A 12,773-nucleotide genomic window follows, 5' to 3' on the forward strand; every position below is an offset into this window, starting at 1 on the left:
AGGAGACTAATCCTGGCCTTGCTTTAGATTAAGATTTTAATCCTGTTGACCTGTACGTTGCCTTGGGTCAAAAGAGCAGTGACCCGAAACTACTTTGCGTAAAATATTTAAAAGGTACAATTTATTCATAATTTCAAAATAAATCAAGGAAATAGATCAGAATAGAGTTTTCCTGTACCATACCACACAATTGAATTATCATGTTCCGAGATACATTTTAAATCGGAAGGATTTTCCAACTCACTTATGTACAGATAGGTAAAGAAGGTATGCCTGTTTGTCAAAAGCCCTTATTCAAAAATAATGTAGAGTGTCATGCCTATGCTCAGCAAGTTTTATCCTCTTGTATGATGATATGATGCTTGTGTGCATTTACAGGACTTAAACATGCATGCTCACCATGAAGTCTCTCTCTGATCATCTGGCTCCTGCCACTCAAAGGGACCTGACTGTCTGGCAGAGAGCCATGGTCCATCTGGAGGAAAAGACAACACATTTACATTTTTCTGTCATTATACACATTAGCCATTCAAATGATGCTGAAATCTTAGATAGGAACATGTAATAAAGGTATCTAGACTCACTGATTCGTGAAAAACTTCCTCCACCAGCTGTCGGATGACTGTGGGGGGTGGCGGCAGGATGTTGGTTTTGTGCTGAGACTCGCAGGCTTCCAGGATGGAGATGAGGTTCACCCTGCGGTGGGCCAGGTCCTCACACATGCTGAGCAGGAGGCTGTTCAGGTGGTCACTCAACTGGACCGGCTGAGACTCATGAGAGGAGAGAGTGATTAGAATATATGGCTGAGGAGTAGTGGTGTGGAATAAAGATGACAGCTGTGAATTACCCACCTGATTTTGAGGTAGGTGAAAATCAACCGACCAGTAGAGAGTCATACCCAGTGAATACACCAGCATCTGCACGACAAAAGTAATTGGTTAATGACAACACCAGTTGAACATGTTAAAATAGTTTAAATGGGATGTCTGAAAGATCTAATTATTCAAATGTGATTGAAAAAATGATAATAAACCACTGTTTGAAGATTCTAGAAATGGCTCAGTAAAGTGAAAGGCAACAATGATAGTGATGGCACAGTACGTGTTTTTAAATTATGCAGTGGGAGACATGTCCTGCTGCTTTCAAACATAAGTGCTTCACTATTGAAGGCTTTTATAAATGTAACATAGGCAGACTACCTGAAGATGTGTGTGAGATATATTTGAAATCCTTCCTTAATGTTAAAACATTGTCAAATATGATTATTAAGTGTTACTTTAGGGTTTTTCTATCCAATGTCAATAAATGAAGGTTTAAATTCAGAGCTGCAGTTTCTTTGCTCAGCCACTAGATGGCGGGCTCACATCTCAGCTGTCCTTCAAATCCTGACATCCTGATATTTTACCCTCACAGGAAACCCACATAAGTATATGACAGTAGTAGTATATGATTGAAACAAACCCCGATATGAACTTATACTATTGTGTGTTTACCAAGTCTGCCATCAACTTCCATGTGAGCTATTAGGACAGGTATGAGGATGTAAGCACTGACCCTCTCTACAGCAGGTTTGGTTGAGCTGGCACGGCCCTGCAGCATCTCTGGAGCGGTGAAGGTGGAAACATCCTCTGATAGGCCACAATTCTTAAATGCTAAGGTACCAGTGGCTGACAGCAGCAAAGAGGTGGGGCTTATGATACTACACATGTTGTTCTGACCTGCAAAAAGAGTAGGAAGTCCATAATAATGCTGCTGATACACAGTAAATTCAGTTTTAAACAAGATATATTTAAATGTTAATGTCTTTTTACATTGCCATAACATTATGGTATGGACATAGCATTAAAGCATTGTGTAATGAATGTGTGCACTGCGTACAATAAGAGGAGGATATCTGAAATGATTTACCCTTATAAGAGGCATCCACTAAAGACTCTGCAGTGGCCAGCAGCAGGGACCAGACCTCCTCCTCCAGCAGAGGTCCCCCTCGAGCCTCCAGTACTTCAGCTAATGTCACAAATGTGCTGCTCATCCTGCACACATTCCAATCACGAACCTGAAGATGTACCACATACATGCACACATGAAAAACACACATGTACAAAATCAATTTCTATATTGAAATATCTACAGCTGATTGTCTTATATGTCTTGTATATTTTGTAAAAGCACGATATACTTTGTTGGGTGTCCTCATTAGACATTTCTACTTTATCTTATCTTATCTTCATGATAGTGTTACTGTTGCTGTCAAAAGCAATTGCCTACAGGGACGGTTATGAGAGACAGTTCTGAGAAAAAGGCCGTTCTTTGCGCTGGACTCTGATTAGATTATCTAACTCCATTAGTCTCACTGCCTCTTGCTCTCTCTTGCCCCTCCCATTTCCTAATAGGCTTTCCTCCTGACAAGAGGGCACTTCTGAAGGGAGCTTTTCTTCTGGCACCAAGGCAACTGTGTCACGGTGGCATGTTAGTTTGTTGTCACATACTGTGCGAATATGATGACATCTGTACATTCAAGAATGGGAAGGAACAAAAAACACCTGACCTGACAGAGAAGAGACCGTGAAAGAAATGCATAAAAGCTTTCTTATAGTATTATTCATATTTTGGTAAAGCATCTATTAAGAAACATGGAAAATACATATTATTTTGACTACATTATATAAATGTAGGTATTTTCTTGTATTATTAGTCAGATTTAATTTAGTAAATTCAATTAATATCCAATCACATTAGATGATGAACCAATGAAATATTTAAAGTTCAAAGCATTCTACTATTTTCTAAAAGATAGCATGTTGTAGGATATCTGTGCGGATCAAAACAACAAACCACACTTGACATGATTATGTGATAACAGCAAAGCTATGGATATTTCCATAAGTATCTGTCTCAAATACAAGAGACATATGAACGTTTCAAAAGTCTTATATTTGTGTTGGTGTTGGTGTGAGAGTATAAAATGAGTAAAAACTGACATGCTGTTTTCTTCCTGGTTTTTCTCAAACAACTAAGAGAACAGATTCAGATTGTTCCCAATGCATGGCAAAGGCTGTTAAACCAAATCATCATGGTTTTTATTGGACTTTTTATATACATGTAGTTCATGTTCCTTAAATGTTACAGACCAGTAATTTCATAGGACAACCAACCACAGTGTGTTGAAGGAAGCAACATGCTTTCAATGACACCGACCAACCCAATTACTTTAGGCCTGATTATCCTGCACTTAAACTGAATTTACCCTCGGCTTGTGACACCCAGTGTGTCAATTAAATACAAGGATTCAAGATTACATGTGTTGCTAAACACAAAATCCACAATGCAATTAGGAGGTAATAAGGTTTCCTAGAAGTGCAGAAGGCCATTCAAATCAGTGAAATACAAAATGATGTAACTGTATACCTGTATTCTGGTTTATCGTTATGATGTAGAAAGGAATTGAAGAAAAAAGTAGGAAGCGTGCCAGGTGCCTCTCCACTGTGGAGCAAAAACTTTAGCAGCTGTGCTCCCTCAAAGTGGTCTGTCTACAGGTGTAAAGCTACTGTTGTGAAGCCATGCAGTGCTGCAGGGACCATCACAGAAACCTGGCAATTATCGACACAACTCTCATGTGTTGCTGGAATCTTTTTGGACATAAAGAAACTGTGCTGTACTGTGCATATCACATCATGGCATTTACCTAAACATGTGGCTGATGGGTTCAAGTTGGACCTCTTTAAACTTTCACATCCTCTGCATTCCCTAAATCACAACCTTTAAAACGTGATGTTATTATAGAGCATATTATAGAGCATAAAGACGATCTCTCATGCAATTGAATAATGTTTACTGCTGTCTAGAACAAACTACTTTAACATCTAATAATCCAATACCATGTCCAGATTATTAACCAGTTGTCACACTTTTTTCTATTTGGTGTACATGCAGATTTATTATTCAATTTGGACTAAAATGCATCACATACCATGGTTTTAATGGAGCAGTCAACAGCTAGTTCCTGCTCATTTAGCTAGCTAGCCTGTCACATGGAATCTACTTTAGTGATCCATTAAGCAGACAATCAGATGACAGACACAGACAGTGAAGCTGTACAGTATCCTTGAGAATTTGGGACAAGATGCTTCATCAGGATCTAGGTCTCCTATAGCCCTTTTCTCACTACAGTAGACAATACATTCCTATGTTCATACTTACCATGACAAAGTGTGATAGTATGGACATGTTGGCAATGTGCTGTTTGTGTAGCTACAAGATGAGCAGCCTCTAATAAACAACACATTTCACCATGAGGATTTTTGTCGTCACAGGCCTGAATATGAAGGCTAAACTATAAGTTACTCTTAAAGGTAAATCTCATTATAGCCATAGATGTTTAGCAACGGTATGTGCCTGAAATTAATTAATTTCCATCTTAAATCTCATACCAAATGCATTTAAACAAAAATACGCCCACCTCAATACACCAAACTAACAAATAGCACGGTGTGAAGGAAGAAGATAATGAAAGATATCTCAGTGAAACCTTACCTGGTACGATATGTAACCTATGTCAGCAGTGTGATCCTTCGTATTATCTTCAGTGCTCCCACCACGGATCCAAAATAATCCTTGTGATCATCGCATTGCTGTTTTGACGTCCTCTCAGTAAAGGCAGCTCCGCGAAGCCAGGTAATTCATCAATGACATTAACTGTACATCGTGCCCAATTCATTTGCTGTATGACCACCAGCACCACGCTGAAGAACTGCAACTTTTTGCTGTAATTGGGGCTATTCTTAGTTTCTCGCCTTTAAACACATAATTGGCTTATCGCTGTTGACAGCGACAGGTCAGAGCCACCAATAGCGGATGGCGTGGGATCAGCTACACCGCTTTAACTAATCTGTCTGACGCCCAAAGGTGCGGTGGCTCTCCGGTGGTAGGTGCGCTACAAAGAAGCATGAGAAGGACGAACGATCTCGGCCAAACGAGTGGATTGTAGCCTGCTGCTATAGGGCTGCTCCCCCACAATGATCATAACACTGCGGGCTCTCCTCGAACAAGGGGTAAGAAAGCGTAGTAGCCTTGTCTTGCTGCAGGAGTCGGTGCTGGTAGGTTTATCCATGCCGCTTGCCTTCTCTATTGCGCGCAGCTTTTTTCTGCAGGCCCCGGGGTATCTGCGCAGGGACCAGGATACATAACAACCATTCAGGCCTGTCAGGAGGGCGCAGGGAGAATTTAAACTACTCAGCGCTAAATTAACGTAATTGTAGCCTACCTAATGTCCTTATTTAGTCACGTGCCTTCGCAGAGCATGCTGCATACCGTCGTTGTTGTAGCGTATAGAAGATTATGCATGAACTCTACACGGTACCCTAACTATGGATTTCTGCAGAGCCCTAATGCATGTCATAGTCCACCAATGGTCCCGCAGTTAAATATGGACAGGAGATAAGATCCAAGGGCTAAAAGAAGATAATATTGCTCTGATGACAGTGATGATGCAAATAATAGCCCTCAAATCTTTAATAAATGCATATGATAACTGCAGCATTTGTATCCTGGAAACATATATAAAACCTTTTATGCTTTGCCCATTGGTCCAAGTATGGAAATAAACTAACCAAGGATCTGATGATGCAAATAGCTGTCAAATCATTTGTCAATGGATATGATAACTGCAGCATCACCTTTGACCCTGGAAACAGATATAACACCTTTTATGCTTTGCCCATTGGTCCCATATGGAAATAAACGAACCAAGGAACTAGTGGGAAATAACGTAAACCTCTTAATTTAATTAAAATCCCAGTTATTTATTTTTGATACTGTTAAACAGGTATACTGACATAAAACAAAAATAATCATAGCCTATTTAAAAGTATACTTATACCCTGTGTTCACCATCATCCAAGGTACTGTAAGAATCCCATCTGAAAACCTTTATAACTTGGATGTCTGTTAGTCTGCATAAAACAAATAGCTTTATCAGTCATGGAAGCAGGTCTCTTATTTATAGTTTGAATATTAACACAACATTACTAGCATAATACAGACAAAGAAAGAAACATTTCAAATGTGTCCATATACTTTACTATTTTGCTTCATGCTATGTATGTACTGGCTGTTGTAACATTCATCTTTGTGAAAAATGTTGCAGCAAAGACATTTTGTTTTAGTTAGAGAAAAAATGTCAACTCCTTGTTGACCATGCTCAATGAGCCATTAACCATATTGGCACTCCCTCCCAGCTATTCTCTTTATTGTCATCAGGAAAACATTTTTTTTAATGAAATGTAAAAATAAATAAATATGCTGCCTCATATTTCACTCATTGGGAAATTCTTATTTCACATAACATTACATATGTCTCTCATGCAGAAGAAGTTCTATATTTTAAGTAAGGCTAATGTCTGCCCTTTGCAATACATTTCAAATAAAAGCATAACACAACATCTTATGTATCATGTTTTAAACGGAAAAGGGACAAAACAAAATGGAAAGAGATAGATGGATAGGTAGATAGGTAGATAGATAGATAGGCGGAAGGAAGGAGGAAGGATGGATGTAGGAGGCGGTGGGTGTGTCTCTGGATCCGTGACGTACTGCTGGGACGCATGCCCCGTGCGCACTGCGCGTCCTGGCCTGTCAGTTGTAGCCAGATGGAAACGTAGGCAAGTGAATTTTGGTGAGGTCATGTATTTTTAAGCCGCACAACGGAATAAACCATCCTTTACCGGCGGCATAAACAATTAGTCCGGAACATTTCGCCGCAGATCACACCAAGGCGGGATCGATAGTATCGTTTGATGACAGAGGTAAGATGAGGATTCGCACCTCTGCTCCTCAGACGTGCTCATTGTTTGGCCGTGGGGGAGGGTCGTATGTAGCTATTTGCATGCTGCTTAACCACCGTGTTGTTGTTTAACGTTGTTACAGTGTAGCTTCACTTATTACTTACCCGATTTACATACTCTTCGTGTCGTTACAATGAGATGTGTCCGTACATGTTGTAGCCTTTAAATATCGTGTGCAGATTGAAGCTAGCATACGCCGACTGCGCACTGATTCACAAACAGGCCCTGTCATATCGCGATATGACTGTCATTAAGGCTACAATAATGTCTTCTTGTGCAGCGGCCGGCGTATTCGCAGTCAAGCGGTTACGGTATTAGCTCCTTTTTGCCGTCTTTACAGTGTTTTACCTGAAAGCTACCTCTGCTTTTAACAGGAAATAGAGGGGTCGTGTGGCCAAGGTTAACACGCTGACAACGAGTTAAAATAAAAACGGGTCGATAGTGTTGCTCCACTGTTAATATAGGCCCGGAGAAGGAGCAGGGTCTGCTTTTCCTCTGTCTCTCTCCGCCCTGCTGACACTTTTCATGTGTGGACTGGGAATATGGCTGTTACAGTTTGGGCATATATAATGGGAGAGCTATTGTATCAACAAGGTAGATTATAATAAACGTCTGCAGTTCAGATTAGTTCTTGTTTTTCCTCATCTGCTGTTGCGGGATGCATCTAAATTGGAAGAACACAATATTCAAATTATGTAAGGAACATTATCATACAATTAGATTTTTTAATTACATTTTATAAACAAGAAAGCTACTTCATATTCTGTTGTGTTAATAAGTGATGTTACAGTTTTCCAAGGAAGGGCATTTTTGTAATTTGTTTAATTTATGTTTACCAGTGCCATGATCTGAATTGTCCTTGAAGTATGTGCTTCTGAAACCATTCATTAAATCATTAAGCAAAGCAGCCTATAGAAAACAGAGTTTAGGTCATTAGAGAGCAGTGTGCTCCAGGAATGACCTCCCCATATTTATGCTTTTGCTGGATACATTTTGAGACTATATGTATTACAGTTCGCTGCCTTCAAATCCTCAAACCACGAGGTCCAGACCTCTTACTGTAGGTGCTGCTGAGACTACTGATGTGGCTGCTGCACTCCTTATAAATACTGCAGCTGACACATAACTGCAATCTAATGGAAGGCCATTGATTTCAGCAGTATTTGCCAATGCAGCATGTAGTTAAGCGTCAATACTAGTTATTTCTCAGCAGGGGCAGTGGTATTAACACAGTGGGTTTTAATGTGATCCAATGTGCCTGTGATTCCCTCCCTGCAATGACCTGACCTCAATTACCACCTTGAATAGCCATTATTATAATCATGATCTTACTACAAAGTAAGTGTCTATACCACCCACATCACTGCACACTACCTGCAATGTCAAGCCTTCATAACTAGCCAACAGAGATGATGGTAGGCTAATTGTCTTCCTGTCTGAAAAATAAAAAGAAGCGGCATGTCTATTTTCATGTTGTGAGGGAGGCGGATGTTATGTACGTCTTTGTGACGTTGAACGAACAGAAGGAGAGCTGACTCATTTTTCTCTGGCAATTATATCCCTCATATGGACCGAGTGTCGGCAGAGTGAAAGAGTGGGGAGTGTGATTACGCTTATATAAGAATTGAAGAAAGGAAAAGGAAGCTGAATATTCCTTTTTTGATTTTTAAGGTGGTTCTGTTGACTTGAAATACGTTTGGGAATATCATTCACAGAAATGTGGCGTCTCTGTGTTGCGTGTTGTCTGGACTCACAGCCGCATGGTGCAACTTGACCCAGTTAGCATGTGCCTGTGGAAGACCCGCTTGTAGAACTGGGCTTGAGTCCTGGGCTGGGGTCCAAACTCACAGGAATTATCACCTAGCTTGGTTTTCCAGTGTGACAGTCACTATGAGAGTCGTGTTTCACATGATGGAGTAGACCTTCTCGTTGCCTGCTGTTCTGTCACCACCACTGCTGATGATTTCAAATCCTCCATCCTGGTGTGTTTGCTGAGTTGCTTGGATAAGGAAACGCAGTGCTCGCCTCAATTGTGAAATTCAGTAATATCTTTTCTCCTTTCCTTCTAGTTTGCTTTCTTTTGAGCAGAGATTTCATTTGACTGTCTTTTTGCTCATCTGCTGGTGTAGTCCTGGAACAAATATTTAATTGTGTCCCTGTCTTTGTGTACACAGAGGACATTTTTGGATGCACAGAGAGAAATAATAGAAGACCTCGCCATGAACAAAAACAAGAAAGAAAGAGAGTTCTACAGCCTAGATGTTGGGGACTCAACGTTTACAGTACTCAAGCGATACCAGAACCTGAGACCCATCGGCTCAGGAGCTCAGGGAATCGTCTGGTGAGTGATGCAACCTGTCAACATTTTTAGTCAACAGCTGATTGCAAAAATAAAGGTCACTGATATGTTACCAGAACGATCATGATTAAGAATCTATATAAACAGTAAATTGTAATACTCTTTTTGTACTTGTACTTTATGTTGTTAATGAAAATAGGAGAGCTGTTTAGACTATTGAAGTCATAATACATAACCTGTAATGTTTACTCATTTTCATGCTACATCTGTGACCATATTTTAAAATGATTTGCTAACTATGTTCCTCAGCTCTGCCTATGACCAAAACCTGGAACGAAATGTTGCCATCAAGAAGCTGAGTCGGCCGTTTCAAAATCAAACCCATGCCAAGAGGGCGTACAGAGAGCTAGTCCTAATGAAATATGTCAATCACAAAAATGTAAGTTTGCAAATAAATTCACTCGCATAACCAGTGGGAGACATGGTGTTTGAGAATGACAACATGTGTATGGAGATTGTATGCTTTAATGTATGTGCTTTACTTTATGTAACTGACATGACACCACTGTTCTGATTCATGTCATTTTATACCCACAGATCATCCACCTATTAAATGTATTTTCACCACAAAAAACATTAGAAGATTTCGCAGATGTGTAAGTATTTAGAGCAGTACGTTTGCATACAGTATGTGTCATTTCTGTGATTGAATTATTTCCTTCTCGTATGTTTGCTGAAACTGTTTCTGCCCTGTCAGATACTTGGTGATGGAGCTGATGGATGCTAACCTGTGCCAGGTCATTCAGATGGAACTGGACCATGAGAGGCTGTCCTATCTGCTCTATCAGACATTGTGTGGCATCAAACACCTGCATGCCGCCGGAATCATTCACAGGGTAAGCATCAGCTGGCTATGTCTGCACAGACTAACGCCACGCAGGTTTCCTGACAAAAAGGGAACCGTTAAACCCTCTGTGACACTTTACACTGAAATGTGAGGGCAGTATTTTAATGACCAACAAATCTTTAAAATAAATTGGAGATATAAAAAATCTCGTTCTATACTTCAACTATTGTTGATGAAATGTCTTTGAACAAAACACTGAATTTCTTGCTACTTTTCTGAGGTTTATATAGGGTTGGGAACCGAAATTCGGTTCCAGATGAGAACCGATAAGAAAATGCCGGGTACCCATACAAAATACACAATTTCTGTTCTGCTTAACGGTTTCTAGATGCGATAGACCCTGTATTCCACCGGGTCCGTCTGCGCCGCGGTGACCTGGTGGAATACAGGGTAAGGGCGGACTGGCCATCTGTGTGTTCTGGAGAATCACAGAACGGCCGGTCGTCAGCGGGCCGTTGACGGCCGGCTCGGTTCGCTGACGGCCGGCACCGCCCTTAATTTTTTAAAACGCCATCATGTAAGTTGCGCTGACAGGCGACAGAGGTCCACAGTTGCCCCGCAGCGAGGCTTGCCCCGCAGCGAGGCTTGCCCCGCAGCGAGGCTTGCCCCACAGCGAGGCTCGCCCCGCCCTCCCGTAGACAGTTCACGAGCTCAGTCACTTCATAACACCAAAGATGGGTCGCGGTAAACGCTCTGAAGTGAGGCTCCACTACACTAAATAAGAAAAAGACAAGGCACAGTGTAATGCCTGTTAATAGCTTGCCACAGGCATAGCTCTGCAGTTAAAATAAAGCACAGCTATTGTGCAATACATTTGTATTGCATGTATATTTTTTATTTGTAAAAACGTCAGTTAAAGCTTAAAAGAATAAAGATATTTTTGTTATCTAAACGTTTGACCTCTTTCTTTTACAATTTTGGAATCGAAACGGGGAATCAATAAGAATCCATAAGCAGAACCGGAATCGGAATCGATACATTTCAAACGATACCCATCCCTAGGTTTATATGAGCTGGTACATACTTCTGACCTCCACTTTGAAAAGGGAAGGTGAACATTTTATATCATATTGATTAACAATAAGAAGTTGTAGACTGAGGTTTACAATTGCACTTCATCATGAAAAGGCATAACGACTCCCAACTAGTGATATAGCACCAAAACCTTGGTGTAATATGCCAGTACTTGATTTTATAGTGGCATTACTTGATTCATCTTGAAACTGTAAACTTTAGATGCTTCTAGAAAGCAAAGGCAATTTGTATTGCACAGAAACATGGCATAAACAAAAAATGAATCTCCAAAAAAGATCTTGAGCAGGAGCTGTCAGGTGGATTTGACTCTTGGGTAATGTTTTATCATATGATTTTTAAACAAGGTACTGTAATTACAAAAACCCACAAAAAGTTATCACTGTTTAAGTAATGCTGCTTCATGCCACCACTTGCTGATACTGTACAGCACTACATCTGCATTTTTTTTGTCATTGCTTGTAAATGACAAAATTAACATTAGAAATGACAAGAAATCACACTTTGCTGTGTGTTTCTCTGTAGGACCTGAAGCCCAGCAACATAGTTGTCAAGTCAGATTGTACACTGAAGATTTTGGACTTTGGCTTGGCTCGGACAGCTGCCACGGGCCTCTTGATGACACCGTATGTGGTTACACGCTACTACAGAGCCCCAGAGGTTATCCTGGGCATGGGCTACCAAGCAAATGGTTAGTGTTCATCTACTGAATGCACTGTTTTTGTGTTAGATCTTTTATAACCCATGTACAGGCACCTGAAGATAAGTATTGCTATTAACACAAGCTTCATGGTGCTTCTTCACATGATGGGACTTTGTTTTAACAAACTGCTCACTAACCGGCCTCCTGCGTGTAACTAACCTGTTGTTGTGCATTCCTCTCACCTCTTACCGGCTTTGTTCCACTTCACTAGTGGACATATGGTCTGTGGGCTGCATACTGGCGGAAATGGTTCGCCATAAAATCCTCTTCCCGGGAAGGGACTGTATCCTTGGGTCTATTTTAATATTTCTTCACGCTTTTACAGTCTTTTCTAAAGGGTCTGCTCCTCCTGCTGGGCAGACTGTCAGATCTTTCCCTAGTCAAATGTTGGCTCGAATACAGTATGCGGTGCCAGGCTTTGGGGACTTTCTATAATAGCCCAGTTTAACATGCATTATTGGAAGCTTTCTGACTGCCATGGGCTTTAAACATGTCAGTTTTCATTTTCATCACTACCTTGCTTCCTCTCATATATCTTGCTGATGCTGCATGTTCTCCATTTTCATTCCCACTGCCATTCTGCGTGCATCATTTTCACCTTGTTGTGCTTTTATTTTTATCCCACCATTTTGTTTGCATGTCCACCTCCCTGTCATCTACACATCCATGTGCAGTGGATGTATGGTCAGTGGGCTGCATAGTGGCCGAGATGATCAAGGGGTGCGTGTTGTTCCCCGGCACTGATCGTATCCTTCCCTGTCATTAATTCATCACTGTCATCACTTCATGCCGTGTGAAGAGAACTGGGTTCCCCTCATTCATTCCCAAAATGTTCCCCCCTGGAAACAGGACCTCCATCATTGCTCGAGAATAAAGGGCAATAGATTGATTGATACTTGCTGAGACGGATTGTTTATTAAAATAGCTGTGTAGGAAAAGAGTGATAGGCTGCATCATTTATGTTATCTAAGTTTGTGTGTTTGAACAATG

General features: G+C 40.8%; 2 protein-coding genes across 9 annotated transcripts in view; one reads left to right on the plus strand and one right to left on the minus strand.

Moving 5' to 3' along the window:
• ptpn20 (protein tyrosine phosphatase non-receptor type 20) overlaps positions 1-5,441 on the minus strand; it is a 25,747-nt gene extending 20,306 nt beyond the window's left edge. The window contains exons 1-6 of one of the 3 annotated variants that reach the window (XR_004567619.1): positions 4,534-5,441; positions 1,909-2,056; positions 1,555-1,718; positions 852-917; positions 585-764; positions 400-475 (exon numbers count right to left, since the gene is read on the minus strand). Coding sequence is in view for 2 of the 3 variants with exons in the window: in XM_034201812.1 (XP_034057703.1) it covers positions 400-475; positions 585-764; positions 852-917; positions 1,555-1,718; positions 1,909-2,032 (610 nt within the window). In the remaining variant the exon portion in view is untranslated. The remainder of the gene's footprint in view (positions 1-399; positions 476-584; positions 765-851; positions 918-1,554; positions 1,719-1,908; positions 2,057-4,533) is intronic. The other 2 variants (XM_034201812.1, XM_034201811.1) reach the window with 2 other exon arrangements.
• Positions 4,469-12,773, plus strand: part of mapk8a (mitogen-activated protein kinase 8a) — a 12,535-nt gene continuing 4,230 nt past the window's right edge. Inside the window, exons 1-7 of one of the 6 annotated variants that reach the window (XM_034201822.1) lie at positions 4,469-4,674; positions 9,017-9,183; positions 9,451-9,580; positions 9,739-9,797; positions 9,899-10,037; positions 11,606-11,771; positions 11,995-12,066. In XM_034201822.1, coding sequence (XP_034057713.1) covers positions 9,062-9,183; positions 9,451-9,580; positions 9,739-9,797; positions 9,899-10,037; positions 11,606-11,771; positions 11,995-12,066 — 688 coding nt within the window. In that variant the 5' untranslated portion in view covers positions 4,469-4,674; positions 9,017-9,061. Of the gene's footprint in view, positions 4,675-4,892; positions 5,052-6,552; positions 6,804-8,411; positions 8,825-9,016; positions 9,184-9,450; positions 9,581-9,738; positions 9,798-9,898; positions 10,038-11,605; positions 11,772-11,994; positions 12,067-12,457; positions 12,530-12,773 lie in introns of those variants that run through there. The other 5 variants (XM_034201820.1, XM_034201819.1, XM_034201824.1 and 2 more) reach the window with 5 other exon arrangements.

This window comes from Gymnodraco acuticeps, unplaced genomic scaffold, assembly GCF_902827175.1.
Source record: "Gymnodraco acuticeps unplaced genomic scaffold, fGymAcu1.1, whole genome shotgun sequence".
NCBI classification, from domain to species: domain Eukaryota; kingdom Metazoa; phylum Chordata; class Actinopteri; order Perciformes; family Bathydraconidae; genus Gymnodraco; species Gymnodraco acuticeps.